This window comes from Melanerpes formicivorus, unplaced genomic scaffold (genome assembly GCF_026170545.1).
Source record: "Melanerpes formicivorus ecotype bairdi unplaced genomic scaffold, bMelFor1.0.p_v2 SCAF_21, whole genome shotgun sequence".
NCBI classification, from domain to species: Eukaryota; Metazoa; Chordata; class Aves; order Piciformes; family Picidae; genus Melanerpes; species Melanerpes formicivorus.
Genome location: NW_027142373.1, coordinates 11,062,892 through 11,082,794, shown reverse-complemented (window position 1 = coordinate 11,082,794; position 19,903 = coordinate 11,062,892). Strand labels below are relative to the sequence as shown.

Here is a 19,903-nt window from a genome sequence, read left to right as displayed (position 1 = left end):
CCACTGGTTTCCCTCCAGCCAGCTCCTTGCAGTCTGAGGATTGCTAAAGCTTGGCAGAGAGGCAGAACAGTTTCCCTTTTTCATCACTTGATGGAGAGGGACAAAGGCAGTGTTTGGAGAAGGGTAGGGGAAATTCATGCTTTAGCCTGATTGATTCCTGCGTCAGCACGCTGGGGAACAGCTGCCCCAGATAATGATATTTAATGACCCTGACAGCACCTCAGTGGCTACTTAGAGCTACAGATTCCTTATGTGTACAGTGAGGGATAGATTTATTAGGAAAGACAATTTATCAAACAGCCACGTGACGGAGGGAACGGAGCATAGCTCTGCCTGCGGACCGCGGGCTGAGGATGGATCCTGGCCTGCCCCTATTTGTCAAGCTGGCTTCTCCCATGTCCTCACATCACTCCTCTCCCCTCCTCCAAAAGCAGAGCTGTGAGCTGGTCTTTTGTTGATGCTTTGAGAGCTTAGATCCTAAAGAATGGTCTTGGCTGGTGTTTTGTGATCTTCTGAACTTCTTCTGCCTGAATGCCAGTGACCAGATGCAGGGATGTTGTCCTGCCGTCATCTGTGCCTTTCCAGAGTCACAGATGGCTTTTCTTTATCCTCCTCTAGCTGTTTTTGAGCCATGTGGTAGTGAAGGTGATCTCCTGCAAAGCCATCTAGAGCTGAACACAGAGCTGTCAGCCTACCTCTTTGTTTCAGAGTCATAGAATGGGTTGGGGTGGAAGGGACCTTGAAGATCACCTAGCTAGAGCTGAACACAGAGCTGTCAGCCTACCTCTTTGTTTCACAGAGTCATAGAAGGGGTTGGGTTGGAAGGGACCTTGAAGATCATCTAGCTAGAGCTGAACACAGAGCTGCCAGCCTACCTCTTTCACAGAGTCATAGAATGGGTTGGGGTGGAAGGGACCTTGATCATCTAGCTAGAGCTGAACACGGAGCTGCCAGCCTACCTCTTTGTTTCACAGAGCCATAGAATGGGTTGGAAGGGACCTTGAAGATCACCTAGCTAGAGCTGAACACAGAGCTGTCAGCCTACCTCTTTGTTTCACAGAGCCATAGAATGGGTTGGAAGGGACCTTGAAGATCACCTAGCTAGAGCTGAACACAGAGCTGTCAGCCTACCTCTTTGTTTCACAGAGCCATAGAATGGGTTGGGGTGGAAGGGACCTTGAAGATCACCTAGCTAGAGCTGAACACAGAGCTGCCAGCCTACCTCTTGGTTTCACAGAGTCATAGAATGGGTTGGGTTGGAAGGGACCTTGAAGATCACCTAGCTAGAGCTGAACACAGAGCTGCCAGCCTACCTCTTTGTTTCACAGAGTCATAGAATGGGTTGGGGTGGAAGGGACCTTGAAGATCATCTAGCTAGAGCTGAACACAGAGCTGCCAGCCTACCTCTTTGCTTCACAGAGTCATAGAAGGGGTTGGGGTGGAAGGGACCTTGAAGATCATCTAGGTAGAGCTGAACACAGAGCTGCCAGCCTACCTCTTTGTTTCACAGAGTCATAGAATGGGTTGGAGGGGACCTTGAAGATCATCCAGCTAGAGCTGAACACAGAGCTGTCAGCCTACCTCTTTCACAGAGTCATAGAATGGGTTGGGGTGGAAGGGACCTTGAAGATCATCTAGCTAGAGCTGAACACAGAGCTGCCAGCCTACCTCTTTGTTTCACAGAGTCATAGAATGGGTTGGGGTGGAAGGGACCTTGAAGATCATCTAGCTAGAGCTGAACACAGAGCTGTCAGCCTACCTCTTTGCTTCACGGAATCATAGAAGGGGTTGGGGTGGAAGAGACCTTGAAGATCATCTAGCTAGAGCTGAACACAGAGCTGCCAGCCTACCTCTTTGTTTCACAGAGTCATAGAATGGGTTGGGTTGGAAGGGACCTTGATCATCTAGCTAGAGCTGAACACAGAGCTGCCAGCCTACCTCTTTGTTTCACAGAGTCATAGAATGGGTTGGAAGGGACCTTGAAGATCATCTAGCTAGAGCTGAACACAGAGCTGCCAGCCTACCTCTTTGTTTCACAGAGTCATAGAATGGGTTGGGGTGGAAGGGACCTTGAAGATCATCTAGCTAGAGCTGAACACAGAGCTGCCAGCCTACCTCTTTCACAGAGTCCTAGAATGGGTTGGGTTGGAAGGGACCTTGATCATCTAGCTAGAGCTGAACACAGAGCTGCCAGCCTACCTCTTTCACAGAGTCATAGAATGGGTTGGAAGGGACCTTGAAGATCATCTAGCTCCAATGCCCCTACCATGGGCAGGGACACCTTACAGTAAAACAGGCTGCTGGAGGCCTGACTTTGAACACCTTCAGGGAGGGACCATCCATGACATCCCTGGGCACCCTGTTCCAGTATCTCACCACCCCTCACAGGAAGGAATTGCTAATACAAAACTTCTCAGGGGGATAGTGGCTCCTGCAGCTTATCTGTGCCCGCTGCTCTGGTGTGGACGGGAAGCTGCCCCACGTTTTGCATCATGATCCTGGCGGGGGGGGGAAATGAAAAAACCCTCAGGCCCCCTTGAGCTGAGAGGCCAGCACAAGCTCTGCAACGTGCCTACAGCAGGCCCCTCTGTGCAGCCTTCTCCCCAGCCTGCTGTGGAGCCCCTGGATGGAGGAGCGGCGGCGGCTGATGTAAGCTGCAGTGCCCCAGGTGTACTGGCGATTCAGATGACAGTGGCTGAGAGGATGGTTCTTGGCAGCAGGGAGAGCTAGCTGTGTGTGAAGGTCATTTCTGCTGGTGTTTGTAACAGTGTCAGCCTTGCCTTTGAAGGTTGCCTTCCCTCTTCCTCCCAATCTAAGTGATAATCAAATGTCACTAGCCTCTTCCCAGAGCCGCGTGCTCGTCGCAGGCTGCACAGCAGCTTACAAAGCCTACAGCAGTCTCTTTCCACACCTCCCAGACAAGACTCAGTCTGTCTCTGAGAAGTACAGTACTAAACCCTGGGAATTCAAAAAGGGCCAGCTGAAAGAACGTGAAGATGTGGCCGGGATCAGCCCTTCAGCTGCCTGTGGGAAGGGACTAGCAGAGACAGGCACCTTTGAAGCCTCAGAAAGGAGAAAGTTGAAGGAGGAGCTGCAAGCCCAAGTGCTGTCCTGCTAGACAGCCCAGACAGATGGACTGTGGTTGTCTGGGCCTGCTGAACACAGTGAGCTCATCTGGAAACCAGGCTGGCACAGCAAGGCGTTTCCCTGTCAGGACTGATAGAGCACAGAGGGTGGATCTGCATCTCCAGGTGGAGCAGGGTTGATGGCAGCGAGGGCTTCCAGAGGCATTGAGCTGTTGGCAGTCTTCTGGAGAGTAACAACTTACACACTTGGCTGCAGAACTGATTGCCACCTCGCATGGGTGAGTGCCAGTGGTTAAATTCAGTGCAGCAGTCAATGCTTGAACTGCTGGCCCTGTCTGTGCTCAGAGATCTCTGTTCCCTGGGAGCTGTCGCTGGGTAGGGATTTGCCTGCACAAGCTCTCAGCCCTTTTCCAGCTCCAGAAACTCCTTAGGCTGCTTCATTAGCCGTTGGGAGACTGAGCACAGACACCCTGAGGGGTGTGATGGGGAACATGTCTGCTGTGCTCTCCTGGAGAAAGGGCTGCTCAGGAAAACTACTTGTTTGAAACCCTGGTGCTTACAGTGAAGTCTTGATTTGAATTAGGGATCAAACCTTGCTGGCTCACCCAGCTCCTGAGCAGTGCTCTTAAGAGCAGAGACAGGCCCCAGACTAGTTGACCAGGTCAGTATGAATTGTCCCCTTGGGATGAGGATTTCTTCCCCAAACTTCAATTCCTTCCTTCCTTTCTTCTCCCTTCCACCTCAGCCTCCCAAAAGTGTGGAGCTGTTATTAAGCTAAGCCCTTCACCCATTTTGGAGCCCACTTCCAGGTCTTCTACAAGGCTCTTGGAAAAGGGCATCTCTTGCAGAAGGCTAAGCCAACCAAGCCATCAATAAATTAGAGCTGTTGGTATTTTCAGTTCTGCTGTTTGGCCTTCAGGCTCATTTTCTCTGGAGGGTTTAAATCTGTGGTGCTGATGAATTGCTCCCTAAAGAGACTTGAATATCTAGCTGGGCTGGGTTTGGTTTGTGTGCGTGTGTGTGTGTGTCCCCCTTCTCCAATCCTGTTCAAGTGGGTGGTGTTAGGGATGAGCTGCTGGAGGGCACGCAGGGCACAAGGGACTGAGCCAGGCCGCTCTGCTGCGCTCTCGAAGCAGAGGAGGGGACACAGCTCCCTGGGACACATCCCTCCCTCTTCATTATTGGATAACATTGGATAATAACTGTCCAGCAGCGTCATGGGGAAGGCTGTGGATTAGGCAAGGGAACAAAAGGCCAGGGGCTTGGTGGAGCTCAGCAGCAAACGTTGGGCTGTTGTGCACTAAGCAGCTAACCCGATTAATTGCAGCCCGCTCCAGCCTGAGCTGCCCAGCGCTACAGGTGGGGACTGTTGGCTTTCAAGACACTGGTAGCATGATCATCGCTGCTGCTATTGAATAGTCCCCAGCAAATGTTCCCAGACGGCTCCCACGTGGCACATTTGCTCTGTGTGCTGCCCTGGATGCTGGATTGGAGTTATTAGAAAGTATTGTATTTTAATAAAGAGATATTTTAGAGGGGAAGAAGCTTGTGGGCTTGCTTGCTGCAGGCTTGCTTCTCTCCCTGAAGCACAGCCAGATCATAGCCCATCTATCCAATCAACTGCAGCCCTTGGGACAGACCATTCCCAGCCCTGCCCAAATTACAGTCTCACAGCTACATGCCCACAAATAAATCCTTTCCCCTAACTCTTTTCCCTGGCCAGAGGAGAGAGGAAAAAGAAGACAAGAATGGCCAGGAACTCTGTGTTAAGCTCTTTATCTCTCCTGCCAGGACACTTGGTAGAAGGCTTTGAGGCAAGAAACTGGGGAAGGCCTCTCTAGAGCATGCTGGTGTGCTTGACTTTCCATATCCACTACTTTCTCTGCCAGCTCTGCTCTCTCCACCAGAACCCTGCTCTTTACTCCCCACCACTTCTCTGCAGAGAGCTGGTCTCAAACCATCTCACTTGGGAAGATTTCAGCTGCTATAGTAGGTAGAGCTGCCATCCTTAGAGGGTCTGATTTGGTGCGGAAACCAGGAGTCACTCTGCTATGCCCCTTCAGCTGCAGAGAATGAGAATTACAGAGGAGGCTGACACAGGACAGGGTGTGACAATTACCTGAAGCCCTGCATTTCCAGTCTCCTGCAGAGAGCTTAGTCTGCCAGTGTCCCCAGTCCTCAAGGTGGCCTCTTTTCCACCTCAGAAATGGAGTTTTGTGCAAGCAGCTAAAGAAGGGACAAGTCTGATCTCTACCCCTTCTCTTTCACAGAGCAGGGCACCCAGGAGTGGCAAGGAAGGGGGAACTGGCCTGTAAATCAGGACGCTGTTGCATGCTCATTCTGGCAAAGCTGCTTCAACAAAGTTACTTCACGTTCCTGCCTCCCTTTTGGAGCAGAGAAAGCTGCTCCCAGAGCCTAGGGTAAATAATTCACTAAGAGAAGTGAATATATTCATGAAGAGTTAGCTAAAAGGCTGTGCTTCTGTCATGCCTGCTTTCAGGGCTGTCTGCTGAGGAGCTCATCCCAGTGCTGCTTGTGGGGGGCAGTGGGATGAAGCAGTGCCTGGGTGAGGGGAAGAGCCTTGTTAGCTTCAGATGCAGATGGAGAGTGACATGCAGTGCTGGATAGGGCCACTGAGATCCTGCCTGAAGTGTTCCTGAAAAGAACACTTGATCCAGGCAGCAGGAGATGAGCTGCTGCCTCTGAGAGCTGGAGAAGGGGAGCTGGAAACATAAGGACATGTTCAGCCCTGCAGAAAGGTCTGGTCTTCTCCTTAGTATCAAGTGATAGGATGAGAGGAACCAGCCCCAAGTTGGGCCAGGGGAGGTTTAGGTTGGATACTAGGAAAAATTTCTTTCCTGAAAGAGTGGTCAGGGATTGGAACAGGCTGCCCAGGGAGGTGGTGGAGTCTCCAGCCCTGGAGGTGTTCAAGAAATGTGTTGATGTGGCACTTTGATACAGACTGAGAGAGCCGGGGCTGTTCAGTCTGGAGAAGGCTCCGAGGAGACCTAATTGTGGCCTTCCAGTATCTGAAGAGGGCTACAGGAAAGCTGGGGAGGGTCTTTTGAGGGTGTCAGGGAGTGATAGGACTGGGGGGAGTGGAAAAAAACAAGAAATGAGGAGATTCAGATTGGATGTTAGGAAGTTGTTCCCCATGAGGGTGGTGAGAGACTGGCACAGGTTGCCCAGGGAGGTGATGGAAGCCTCATGCCTGGAGGTGTTTGCAGCCAGGCTGGATGTGGCTGTGAGCAACCTGCTGCAGTGTGAGGTGTCCCTGCCCATGGCAGGGAGTTGGAACTGGCTGATCCTTGAGGTGCCTTCCAACCATGACAATTGTATGATTCTGTGCTTTAATGGCCATGCTGGCCTTAGGTTGATGGTTGAACGCTTTGGTGTTTCCCAACCAAAACAATTCCATGATGGGTCCCAGCCCAGGTTGTCAGAGTGGCTGTGAGGCATTCAAACCTCCACTCTGTTTGGTTTGCTTTGGATACAAACTTCACTGAGTAGGATCCAAAGCAGGATGGGAGTAGGTTGCAGGGCATCTGGGTTCCATTGGACACAAGTGCACTGCACCCAGTGCTTCCCAAAGCCTGGCCAGCCCCAGCTGAGGCTGGTGGTGACCCCACAGCAGGCGCTGGTCCCTTCTGACAGGAGAGTAAATCCTGACGCGGAGAGAGAAGTGACTGTCAAAGCTAACAGACCCAGTCAACAGCAGAGCTGAGAGCCTTGTTCTGGTTGCAGAGGCTTTGTGGTGCTCCTGCCAAAGGTGACTGGGGGAGAGAGGACAATAAACGACGTGGGTAATTTTCCACCAGAAGCAAACAAGCCTCGCTGGCTGCTCTCTCCTTCCCATATGTTGAGATAAAGCATCCGTGAGAAACGCTACAGTGCAGAGAGCTGTTTGGGTTTGTTTGGGTGTTTTTTTTTCTTCCCTGTGAACTGTTGCTGCTGTGCAGATGTCTGTGGAGAGCAGCTGATGTGGGCTGAGAGAGAGGGCAGCTCCACGGGTTGGTTCCGCAGCAGAAGTTGTTACTGTGGCGGGGGAGGCTGCTTGTAAATCTTGGTTGTCGCATAGCAAACTCTCCCCCCAGACGCTGAAGCTGGGAAATGATGATGCCTTCAGAGCACAGCAGCCCTGCTGAACTGCTGCTGCCAGCCCAAAAGTCCTGGTGGTACTTTGTAATCAAGTTTGTGGGCACAATGGGCTCTGCCTGGCCCGCAGCCAGGGCAGCCGCAGCGTTGTCGGAGGTGCTTGCAGCAGGAGCTAGCCTAAGCCCAGCAGAGAGGGCGACATGGCAGGGGAATGGAGGTGCCCAAGAGGCTTTTTATTGCCTTCTTGTAAGCTGCATCCCACTTCTGTGGTCTTCACATGCCCATATGTGGCTGAGCTTCCACTACTGTACAAGCAGTGGTCCCCTGCCTTAGCCTTTATAGCACGAAGGGTAGCACTGTCCCTGCAAGTCTCTGCTTTCTGGTAGAAGCCACTTTGAGGTCCCACAGCTTTTGCTCATACCTTTCTTTTGGGAAGTAATTTCTCTCCTCTTCTCCTTCTGGCATCTCTCTCCAGAGAATTGCTGTCTTCTATGAACAGATCCATCTTGCTTCCCTGCAGTCTCTGTACTCATAAATCCTTCATCTTCCTCAGGGTGGTGTTTTAGGCTCTGTCATTGCCAAATCTGTTCCTTAACTACTCCAGCTCCCACATCTTGATGGAGTAAACCTGGTTTTCATGTTGCCTCTGTACTTCCATTTGATATAGAAACCTCCTCTGAAGGTTGGAGAAATGTAGTCCTCTGGAGTTTACAGCAAGCTGGAGGTCATGAGGAGAGGCTGAGGGAGCTGGGGTTGTTCAGCCTGGAGAAGAGGAGGCTCAGGGGAGACCTTACTGCTCTCTGCAACTACCTGAAGGGAGGTTGTAGCCAAGAGGGGGTTGGTCTATTCTCCCAGGCAACCAGCACCAGAACAAGAGGACACAGTCTCAAGCTGTGCCAGGGGAGGTTTAGGCTGGAGGTGAGGAGAAAGTTCTTCCCAGAGAGAGTTGTTAGCCATTGGGATGTGCTGCCCAGGGAGGTGGTGGAGTCGCTGTCCCTGGAGGTGTTCAAGAGGGGATTGAACATGGCACTTGTTGCCATGGTTTAGTACTCATGAGGTGTTGGGTGACAGGTTGGACTGGATGATCTTTGAGGTCTCTTCCAAGCTTACTGATTCTATGAATCTAAGTGCCAGGATATAGCTTCTGCAGGAGAAAGTGGGTAAATGAGTTTTCAATTGAAGAATTGATGTCTTCATTGCTCTGCCAGCATGGTGAGCTCCAGCCATGCCCGATGCCACAGCTTCCATGATGCCTGGCACTTCCAGAGTTGCAGTGGGCTCCTAAACTTACCCAAAAGTTGGAAGATGGAAGGTATCTGGCTCCAAGGGGTTGTGGTGGGTTGAAAACTCCCACAGGGGTACACCAGCATCCTAGGGGGTGGTGGTGAAGTAGACAACTACAGTGTTGAGTAGGGGTGCAGAGGTTAGGCTCCCTTGGACTTGTTCTTGGAGGTCTTCTCCAACCTTAATGTTTCTATGGCCCAGTGCTGTGCTGCTCAGTGTGCACAGAGCAGATGCTCTTTACAGAATGTTAGGGGTTGGAAGGGACCACAAAAGATGATCCAGTCCAACCCCACTGCCAGAGTAGGATCACTGTTGTTAGGTAGATCAACCTCTTCCCACACATCACCTAATGCAGGTCACACAGGATCCCATCCATGCTCCTAGTTTGATGTCCTTTCTCCTGAAAGAGCTGCTTAAGGTTAAGCTAAATGAGATCTGTTCCTCTGGTTAAGACAGGTCTGCTGTGTTTTGGCTTGAGGAAGCATCGAGACCAAGGTTAAGCTGGGGAGAGCTCTTCCTCCTTCCACAGAGAACGGGCTCAGAAGCTCATGCAAACATTGTCCTGCTGGAGAATCCATCATGCCACTTAATGTATGAAAAGGGGAGCGAGTGGCAGGCGTGGGGGAGGGTGATTCATTATCATTATGTCCTGGCATCCTGCTTCTCTGCTTCGACAGGGGAGCTCTGCCAGCCCTGCAGCCGCTGTGACGGATGGCGCTGCCTGCGCCGGCGCGGCCAGGCTGGGGGACAGGGCTGCAGCCGGCTGTGGGCCCTCCTGGCAGCAGGGTGCTGTGGCTGGATGCCACTGCTGCTCCATATCTCTAGGAAGGGTGGCAGGTGGGTAGGGTGGTGGTTTCACCAAGCTTTGCTTCTGGGAGAAGGAATGAGAGTTGGAGATAGGGTTGGAGGAGGTGAGACCCCCACCTCCATTCTGCTGTCCCCATCGTAAGAAGGATATAGAAGCTTTGGAGTGAGTCCAGGCAAGGCCACAAGGATGATCCAAGGGTTGGAGCACCTCTGCTGTGAGGATGGGGCTGAGGGAGCTGGGGTTGTTCAGCTGGAGAAGGGAAGACTCTGGGGAGACCTTAGAGCTGCTTTCTAATACCTGAAGGGAGCCTGCAGAAAGGCTGCAGAGGGACTTGTCATAGTGGTGTCTAGACACAGGACAAGGGAGACTGGCTTTGAGGGAGAGTAGGTTTAGACTGGATCTTAGGAAGAAGTTCTTCACTACAAAAGTGGTGAGACTCTGGAATGGGATGTCCAGGGAGGCTGTGGACCTCTCCACCCTCTAAGTGTTCAAGGCTAGATCAGGTTGCTCAGAGCCACATCCAGCCTGGCTGCAAAAACCTCCAGGGATGAGGCTGCCACCACCTCCCTGGGCAACCTGTGCCAGTGTCTCCCCACCCTCCTGGGGAAGAACTTCTTCCTAACGTGCAATCTGAATCTCCCCATTTCTAGTTTTGTTCCATTCCCCCCAGTCCTATCACTCCCTGACACCCTCAAAAGTCCCTCCCCAGCTTTCTTGTAGCTCCCTTCAGATCCTGGAAGGCCACAAGAAGGTCTCCTCGGAGCCTTCTCTAAACAGCTATACAAATAACTCTGAACAATTCCATGGAGAGATAATGGACTTCAACTAGTTCTACAGAGCAATCTTTCTCTCTCTCCTTGCTTCCTTGGGCTGGCAGATACTAACTTTGGGCTGTGCTGGCTTCTGCTTGACCTTGGCTGCATTGTTTTGGCTAAGTCTAACATATCTCAGCTCTTTCTCATGTCCCTTTGTGTCCAAGGGGGTAGGGGTGGGGGCAGGGAGTGGGAAGCTCTTAGCTGCCCTGGGTTTTGGCCAGTGGGGTTCTTGTGCTGTTTATCACTTGTAAATGCCTGTAAATGTTTGTAGATGCTGTATGTTTTGTACACATGCATGGCATTTCATTGTAGATTGTAGTTTTGCCTGTAAACACAGCTTCAGCTGCTTCCGGCTGGGCTGGGCTGGCAAACTTAATGTTGGGAGGAATTTTCTCAACCCACCACATTCCTCCAGGAGCCCTACCATGATGGGAGAAAAAGAAACCCAAGAAGAGCTATGATTTAGCCTTGCCTTTCTTTTTCTCTGCAATAGGGCTTTCTGCAGAGAGATGAAGCTGGAGTGCAAACAGCATCCTTCATGTCCAGAGCTGTTTGCTTTGACTCTGCAAAACGGTCCTTGCACTCAATGGCTAAATTATCTTCCCTGCTCCTCTGCAGCTCTCTCAGACTTCCACCAAAGTTCACAAAAATGTATTTCTTAATCTCCCCAGACTCCCATCTTTCCCAAAGTGCTCTCACTTGGATGTGTGCTCATCCATATTCATCCTCCTCCCACCTGCAAGGACCACAGCAGAGCTGCCCTGTCTCTGACTCGACATCTCCCAAGTGGAGCAGGACAGGCAGCTGGAACTGCCTGCTTTGAGAAGGGCCAGGGTTTGCTCCTCAAGGAAGGGGTCTGGAGGGGAGGTGGCTGAGCAGTTGTGGTGAGATTCATCACAACCCTTCCTTCATGATACACATCCTTTGTTTTTTGTGCTGTGGGTTTTTTTTTCCTCCCTGCAGCCTCACTTACATCCTTCAGTAACAACGATGCTCAAACACCTGGAGGAGAGGACATGAGGCAGGAAGTGTGTCCCCTGTGCCTTGCTGGCTGCTGAGCCTGTCTGTGGTGTGAGGGGTTGGACACCACTGAACAATCAGGAGAAGCAAAGCCCTGGATTGCTTTTTAAGCCCTTGTATAGAATGTGGCTTAAACCTTAATTTTGATGTAACCTACTGCCAGTCCATGGTGGCATCGTTGCCCCCCCTCATTTTGTGGCTCAGGGGGCTGTTGGCCAGGGTATCATAGTATCAGTCAGGGTTGGAAGGGACCACAAGGATCATCCAGTTCCAACCCCTCTGCCATGGGCAGGGACACCCCACACTAGATCAGCCTGGCCAGAGCCTCATCCAGCCTGGGCTTAAACACCTCCAGGGATGGCACCCCAACCACCTCCCTGGATAACCCATTCCAGGGCTTCACCACTCTCATGGGGAAGAACTTCCTCCTCCCCTCCAGCCTGAATCTCCCCACCTCCAGCTTCATTCCATTTCCCCTAGTCCTATCACTACCTGAGATCCTGAGCAGTCCCTCCCCAGCCTTCCTGTAGACCCCCTTCAGATACTGGAAGGCCACAATGAGGTCACCTTGGAGCCTTCTCTTCTGCAGACTGAACAGCCCCAACTCCTTCAGTCTGTCCTCATAGGAGAGGTGCTCCAGCCCTCTGCTCATCTTCATGGCCCTTCTCTGGACACCTTCCAGCACCTCCAGATCCCTCTTGTAATAGGGGCTCCACAACTGGAGGCAGTACTCCAGGTGGAGTCTCCCCAGAGCTGAGTAGAGGGGGAGGATCACCTCCCTTGACCTGCTGGCCACACTTCTCCTGATGCAGCCCAGGATCTGATTGGCTTTGCGGGCTGCAAGTGCACACTGAGAGCTCCTGTTGAGCTTCTCATGCACCAGCACCCCCTGGGGCTTGTTGTTTATATCCTCTGTCCTGCCTCTAGAGGAACAGGTCAAGGCTTTTTCTTTTTTTTTTTCAATGAACTGATGTCTGACTTTGCCAGGGCCCTTGTGGTGCAGGAACACTGTTGGACAGCTGATGTGGCCACTGCAGGTGACTTGAAGTGGTGTGGTGTGACTCTGCCTTCAGCCTGCTGTCCAGGTAGAGGAGAGTGTGAGCAGGAGCTTTGAGTGTGCCTGAGGATCCTGAGCTGCCTCTTGTCTGCTCAAAGCTGTCTGTCATCTTCCCTTCATCTTGATGTATCATCCAGCATGACTAGGGTTGAGTTGCAGTTTTGGACTTGCTTCCTCCCAGGGGCAAGCAGATAAATCTGGCATGCAAATGTTCTAGCTCTCCAGTTCCAGGAGTGAGAGATTCTTCTGCTGCTGCAGGGAGTGAGAGGGCAAACACAACTGCTGGGGCAGGGTTGCTGTTACCTCCTCTGGGGCTGGCTTTGTGCTGGGATGGTTTCCAGTTTACCCAGCACCCACCCCTCAAGGATCCTGCATCTGCATGGGGGCAGGGGGAGCACAGCTTGCCTTGGTGAGGTCTTGGTGTTGCATCATAGCTCCTTGTAACTTTAAGGGCTTTCATTTTTGAATGAAGCATTTAAGGAAGAGCAAAGGTTTGAATTCCAGCTGCTTAAACCGAGGATTTCTATTCATCACTACAGAAATTCTCTGCTTTCAGTGGTTCCTACCAGCAAAGCACATTGGGGCAAAGGGGAACCTGTGGGTCTCTGGCTGAAGAGATGTTCTGAGCATGGGCTGGCAGCCTGGAAGTTCCCCTGAGCTGGTCCTGATAACACTGCTGTGGAAAGTGGGGCTTTGAGTTGATGGGAGAGAGTGAGCTTGGGGAGTGGAAATAGGTCACTTTTCACTCTGCTGAGCAGAGCAGGTGGAGGTTTCCTGTCTGGTGTGCAGGGGAAGAATTCCACCCAGTCCAGGACCAGCTCAGGACTGGGCTGCAGAGGCTGACCACCTCTCTCAGACAAGGAGGAAAGGAACAGTCTCAGTGTATTTCCAGAGCTACCTAACCTGGTTTGTCTTCTTGTTCAGGGCATTTTCTCCTCTTCCTTGTAGCCTGTGCAGCCCCAGGGAGCACAGCCAATGTCACATCACCTGAGCACAGCTCTTTCCAGCTCTCTTGCTGTAGCGGATACGGCTGGCACACATCTCCCCTCCGGGGAGCCATGGAGAGGAGGCACCACAACCCTCCCAGTGCTCAGTGCTCCTCATTTGCTGGCTTGAGTGGAGGCAAGGGGGGCTGCACAACCCCAGAGTAATGAGTGGTTGCTTTCCATTGCTCTCTGCAGCTGCTCTTGGGGTGGTAAATAGAGCCCAGCACTCCCAAAGTGGCCTGGCCCCACTGGTGCCATGAAGGAATGGATCTGCTGTCATCAGGCCAATGTTTGCAGAGAGCTGTTAGCTCTGCCCTGTCACTGGGAAGCAAGAGGTTTCCTGAGGCAGCAGGAGGTGCAGTGTGGTGTGGGGCTTGCTGAGGGCTCAGCGGGACGCTGATGCTGGCCACAGGAGGAGCAGGAGGATTGATGCAAGAGGAGAACCTGGGCTTGGGGAGCAGCCTTCACTTCAGGTTAATCTGGTCTCACTGGAGAGCAGCAGTGCTCACTAACTGGTCTGTAACTGCCAGCCCCATCCTTGGCAGGAAGCTTCCCACCACCAGCTGCCTGGAGTAGTACTGGGCATGGAGCAAGCCAATGTCCCTGTCAAGCCATGGTGAGCCAGCTCAGTTCGCAGTGCCCCTGGCCAGCCTCCTGTGGGCTTGGCTGCAGGAGGAGTGCTGAGGCACCTGGAATCGTTTAGTCTGGAGAAAAAGAGGCTGAAGGGACACGTTGTCACTCTCTACAACCCCCTGAAAGGAGGTTGGAGTGAGGTGGGTCTCTTCTCCCTAGTATCAGGTGACAGAAGGAAAGGAAATGGCCTGAAATTGTGCCAGGGGAGGGTTAGGTTGGAGAGGAGGGAAAAATTCTTTGCTGCAAGAGTGGTCAGGGAGGTGGTGAAGTCACCATCCCTGAGGCATTCAAGAAATGTGCAGACATGGCACTTGGGGCCATGGTTTGATGGCCATGTGGTGTTGGGTTGACAGAGTCAACGATCTTGGAGGTCTTCTGCAACCAAACGATTCAACACTGCCTTGCCTGCTGCTCTGGTTAGCTCCTCTCTTTGTATTGCTGACACTCAGAGCTGTCTGTAGCAGTAGCCTCAGCATTCTGTTACTTCTTCCATTACCTGATAATTCACAGCTCTGCTGCCATGCCTCAAACCAGTGCAGGAGCCAGCCCAGTGCCAGCCACAGTGGCTCATCATCCATGGCCAGCACCAGCCTGTAAATCTTAACTGCTCGCTGCCCTGCTAGGCAGCCTTTCCCCCTACCCGGTTCCTTGTTAACTCCTGCAGCTGATGATCATCCTTTCCCAGGCTGATGTGATTTCTGACACACCAGAATTGGTTTTCTGCTGGTTTTATGTGCCATGCTAGGAATAACAGTCGAGCAGTAACTGCTGCTGGCTGGAATTTCCAGCAGCAGAGTAAATAAGGGCATTAGCCCAGGCTCCTCAATTCATTCCTGTCCCTAGCACGCTGCTTTTTGTGATCAGCTTTGTAAAATGTTGTTAGGCTTCTCCCTGACACAGGTAAAGGCTAGAGGAGCAGACTTTGTGCCTAGGAGTGATGAATTTTAATAGCAGCCTGTTCGGTGCTGCTGTAGTCCCTTCCAGACCAGCTTCACCCTGGGATTAACTACAGCCAGCCTGCTCCTGCTGCCCAGGAAATGGCTGGCTGGTTCTTGCTCTGTCGTGCTTGACAGATCCCAGGGACAGGAGAGCTTGGTAGTGCTCCCATGCACCTGCCTGTGCATGGAGGTGAGCTGCTGCAGACCTTAGTCCCGTTGCAAATGCGTAGGAATACTGCTGGGATTGACTGCAGCTGGGTTTGATCTCTTCTTTTAGAGGTCAAAGCCCAAACATCTCTAAGCTCTTTGTAACTGGTGACCCTTGGCCAAGGTGCATGGCAGAAGCAGCCATGGGCTGAGATGCTTGAGGGCTCTGGGCTCAGCTGTGTTAGTGTTACACTTCTGACAGGCCCAGAGCAACCATTTGCTGTTGGGGGTGGGAGGCTGAGTCCCCGCAGGGAGGAGGCTGGAGGGAGATGCCTGCCTTATCCCATTCCCTTATCTGCCGAGTAGCACTGAGAGCAGGTGGTGATTAATTCCTGCTCAGCCTGCCTTTGATGTAGCACCTTGTGCAAAGATCAGGAGGTGCTCTGGAGCAGGGCAGAGCCGGTGCCAAGGCTGCTGATGGGCTGGGGGTCATGGGCAGCGTAGACCTGGGCTTGACCTGAAACCTTCTCTCCCTGCAGCTTTCATCCTCATGATTATTCTGGCCCTCATCCGCATCAGCAGAGGCCAGGCTGAAGGTCACCCGTCCATGGCCCAGCTGTCAGGCATCCGCAATCTCTTCGGGGTGTGCGTCTACTCCTTCATGTGCCAGCACTCCCTGCCCTCCCTGCTCACCCCCATCTCCAAGAAGCAGCACATCAGCCGGCTGGTGCTGCTCGACTACATCCTGATCCTGGCCTTCTACAGCCTCCTCTCCTTCACCGCCATATACTGCTTCCGCAACGACTCGCTGCTGGACATGTACACGCTCAACTTCACCAGCTGTGACATCACCAGCCTGGCCTTCATCCGCTACTTCCTGGGCCTCTTCCCCGTCTTCACCATCAGCACCAACTTCCCCATCATCGCCGTGACCCTCCGCAACAACTGGAAGACCCTGTTCCACCGGGAGGGGGGCACCTACCCCTGGCTGGTGGACAGGGTCGTCTTCCCTGCCATCACCCTCGCGCCTCCGGTGCTGGTGGCTTTCTGCACCCACGACCTGGAGGCTTTGGTGGGCATCACGGGAGCCTACGCTGGGAACGGGATCCAGTACCTCATCCCGGCCTTCCTGGCCTACTGCAGCCGCAAGGACACCGAGCTGGCGTTTGGCAGCGGGGCGGTTAACAAGCACCGCTCCCCCTTCCACCACTCCTTCTGGATCGTCTTTGTGCTCATCTGGGGCTTCTCCTGCTTCGTGTTTGTGACTGCAAACATCGTCCTGAGCGAGTCCAAGCTCTGACGCGGGGGCGGCGGGAAGCTCGCTCCCTCCTGGGCTCCAGAGACCCCAGCGCTGCAGCTCCCCCTCTGGGACTGAGGGGTGGGGAGAGGCGGTGTAAAGGGAAGCATCCAGGTCATCAGCTTGGTGGCGCAGGCTAGGCCTGGACACGGACTTTCTTCGCTCCGTTTTGGGTGGGGATGGAGTGGGCTCAGCCCTGCTTAGAGCCCTGGTTCTCAGACCTCTTCCACAAAGCCATGGGGCTGAGCCCTTGGCAGCCTGCACAGTTAACCAGTGTCCAGCCACTTGAGCCCTCAGCTGGAGCATGGCACTCTGCATCCCCACAGCAGCTCTGGTGTGCTGCGGGTGCCAGCACACAGGAGAGCAGACAGCCTCGTCGGCTGAGTGCCCCTGCTGCCAGAGGCAGGATCCAGCAGGAGTTTGGGAGAACTGAGTCTGTTCCTTCCTCTGAGACTCCTTCAAACCAACCTCCTGTGCCAGGTGAGGGGTGAAATTAGGGTGGGCATAGACCTAATTCAGAGGAAAACAACTTTGTGCTCTGTTACATTTTATGGAGGCATCAGCCCACTTGTGCCCCATGGATTGCCTGGGGTCTGGGATCTTTAGCTTACAGCTGGATTTTTGCAGCCCAGGAGTTTACATTCGCACTTCTCATCCTCTTCTCCTGCCCCAGATGGACAGGGCTACAGCTCCTCACCTCTGGAGAGGAATCTGCAGCCTTGCTCCCCTTGGCTCTGCTTGCAGCTCAGCAGCTCCAGCTGGCAGAGCCCTTCTCCCTTTCCCACCTTTGCGAGGTGCTGGTACAAGCAGGCAGAGCCTGGCTCCAGCGGTCAGGCTTGGTGCTGGCTGAGAGGTGCTAATTACCCAGTCCTGACACGCAGAAGGCCTGTGAGGGCTCTCTGCACACTGCTGGTTCCCAGCCTCCTGTGCTGGGTAATTAGCCTTGAAACAAGGTGGGTGTTCACTCCAGGGACTGGGCTGGTGCCAGGAGGCAGTGGCAGTGCCCTGCCTGCAGCGGTAGAGCTCTGAGTGCTGTAGGAGCGCAAAACCAAACCCTGCTGGAACTGAGCTTGGATCTCCCTGATCCTCTCTCTCTGCAGGGGGTTATGGTGGGCTCTGGGCTTATCCTGCCTAGCTTGTCTGAGCACTGGGCTGCCTGTCACCTTCAGCAGCCAGTGCTCCAGGTGAGTCCCTGCTTTGAGGGCTGCTGGTGGCCGCTCTTACACCACACGGTGACAAGCAGCAGCAGGTCCTGTGCTCTGAGGCCCTTGGGCAAAGACCACACAGGTTTTCCTGACAAAAGGAACTACTTTAAAAGTTTCCATCTGAACTATTTTAAATGCCCCCTCCCCTTATTTTTAAAGGGAGTTCAGAGCCAGGTGCATGTCACTCCTGTTAGAGCCTCTTGCCCTCTGCTCTCGCTGCCGTATTAAATGTCACCGCTCGCTAAAGCAAGCTTTGAACTGCAGCTCTTTTTAATCAAGCTCTGTTTTCAAGTAGGACTTTCTGGTTTCCATATGACCTGAAGTGCTCCTCCTGGGGGAATATGCAAGTACCTGGAGCTGTATAAAAACACTTCATGGCTTTTAAAGCAAAAACCCTGCACCTCTCGAGCCTGAGCACCGCCGCTGCGTCCTTGCCGAGCTGCCTGGAGAGCATCCGGGGTTGGGGGGAGAAACTGTTTGTCTCCTCTCCAGCTTGAGCCTAAACAGCTCTTGCCTAGTGAGTTTAAACACCCCCAAGTGCTCTGGGGAAGCTGAGGTGGCATCTTCAGTGCCAAATGAACAAGTTGGTGTACAGGTAGCTAATGCTGGTATCTCGTTTAGGAAGAGGCAGGTTGGAGGAGGAATTGTGGGGGCAGCTGAGCTGGGAGCCACCTGTGAGGCAGCTGGGAGCTGGGCAGAGCTGGAGGGAGGTGTTTCATGCTGGTGAAATGAGCCTTTGGGAAGCTGGAGAGGCTGTGGGGGCTGTTCCTCTGCACAAGTGCACAGGTGCAGGGTTATAGAGGGGGCTGAGGCCTTTCCTACTGCTCCACCTGCCCCAGGCTGTGTGTGCTTCACAAGGATCTTGGCTCAGCCCCTGTCCCTTCAAGTGCCCATTTTGGTCTCTTGCCTTCACATTTCATTGCCAGCCTGAGAAGAAGGGGGCTGTTCTCATTATTTCCTCTCTCATCCTCCCTTCCCCGCTTCAGGCTGCCCTTGGGCTCCCTCCCTCCCTCCTGTATTTCATACAGCATAGCTTCTTGCCTGGGGTGGGAGGAGGGAGGGAGCTTGGCATCCCCTCTCCTGCCATCTCTTTAAAGATGTGCCTTCTCCTCCCTGGCCTGGGTGACCTCTTCTCCTCCTCAGCAGGGTTTGTGGCAGTGCACTCTAAGGGGCCTTACCTCTCAGCTGCTGGGGTTCAGGGTTGGGAAGCAGTGGCAGGGTGAGGGCTCCCATCCTTTGCCCTGGTACCTCACCAAGGAGCACTCTGCTCCCCAGGGAGCACGAGCACTTTCTGAAATGAACAACCAGTCTGTCCTTGCTCAGCAGCACCACAAATCTGTCCCAGGGCTGGGGGTGATGAAGGGAAAGTAGCTCTACAGCAGAGAGAACATTTTTCATATCAAACATGACAGAGCAATGCCTTAAAATTTACTGGAGGAAGCAGGGAGGGGAGGGCTCAGCTGTGGGGACGCTGGGTGACCCCAGCCCGGCCTGGGCAGGAGCTGCCTCCTCTCTCACCCATCACAAAGGAGTCTATTTTTGTGTGGCTGTTACCAACACTAACAACTCCTTATTACAGATTCTCATGTGATGCTTGTCCTGACTGTAATTAGTTTTCCTAAAGTGGGATTAAAACCAATAAACTGCACATTATACATCTGCTTTGCTCTGACTTCTTTATCCCCTCCTTCCACAGAATGGGTGGGGATTGGAAGGGATCTCTGGAGATCATTCAGTCCAACCCCCCTGCCAAGGCAGGTTCACCTAGAAAAGGTCACACAGGAACAGGTGCAGGTGAGTTTTGAATGACTGCAGCACCTCTCTGGACAGTGTCCTCCAGGGCTCCATCACCTTGAAATTAAAGAAGTGCATCCATGTAGAACTTATGTTCAAGTTTGTGCCCATCACCTCTTGTCACTGGGCCCCACTGAAAAAAAGCCTGGTCCCATCCTCCTGACACCCACCCTTAAATAGTCACAGAATACAGAATTAACCAGGTTGGAAAAGACCTTTGAGTTCATCAAGTCCAACCTCTCACCCAACACCATCTCATCGACTAAGCCATGGCCCCAAGCGCCCCATCTAGACTCTTCCTAAACACCTCCAGTGATGGTGACTCCACCACCCCCCTGGGCAGCACATCCCAATGGCCAATCTCTCTGTGAAGAACATCTTCCTAACACCCAGCCTAAACCTCCCCTGGCACAGCTTGAGACTGTGTCCTCTTGTTCTGTTGGTGGTTGCCTGGGAGAAGAGACCAAGTGTCCAGAGAAGGGCAACAAAGCTGGGGAGGGGTCTGGAGCACAGCCCTGTGAGGAGAGGCTGAGGGAGCTGGGGTGGCCTAGCCTGCAGAAGAGGAGGCTCAGGGGAGACCTTCTTGCTCTCTCCAACTCCCTGAAGGGAGGTTGTAGCCAGGCGGGGGTTGGTCTCTTCTCCCAGGCACCCAGCACCAGAACAAGAGGACACAGTCTCAAGCTGTGCCAGGGACTGGATGTTAGGAAGAAGTTCTTCATAGAAAGAGAGATTGGCTAT

General features: G+C 53.1%; 1 protein-coding gene across 3 annotated transcripts in view; it reads left to right on the top strand.

Annotated features, from left to right (window-relative positions):
* Positions 1–19,028, top strand: part of TMEM104 (transmembrane protein 104) — a 62,537-nt gene extending 43,509 nt beyond the window's left edge. For all 3 annotated transcript variants that reach the window (XM_068151591.1, XM_068151589.1, XM_068151590.1), the window contains exon 10: positions 15,409–19,028. In XM_068151591.1, coding sequence (XP_068007692.1) covers positions 15,409–16,169 — 761 coding nt within the window. In that variant the 3' untranslated portion in view covers positions 16,170–19,028. The remainder of the gene's footprint in view (positions 1–15,408) is intronic.
* The last annotated feature ends 875 nt before the right edge of the window (positions 19,029–19,903 follow it).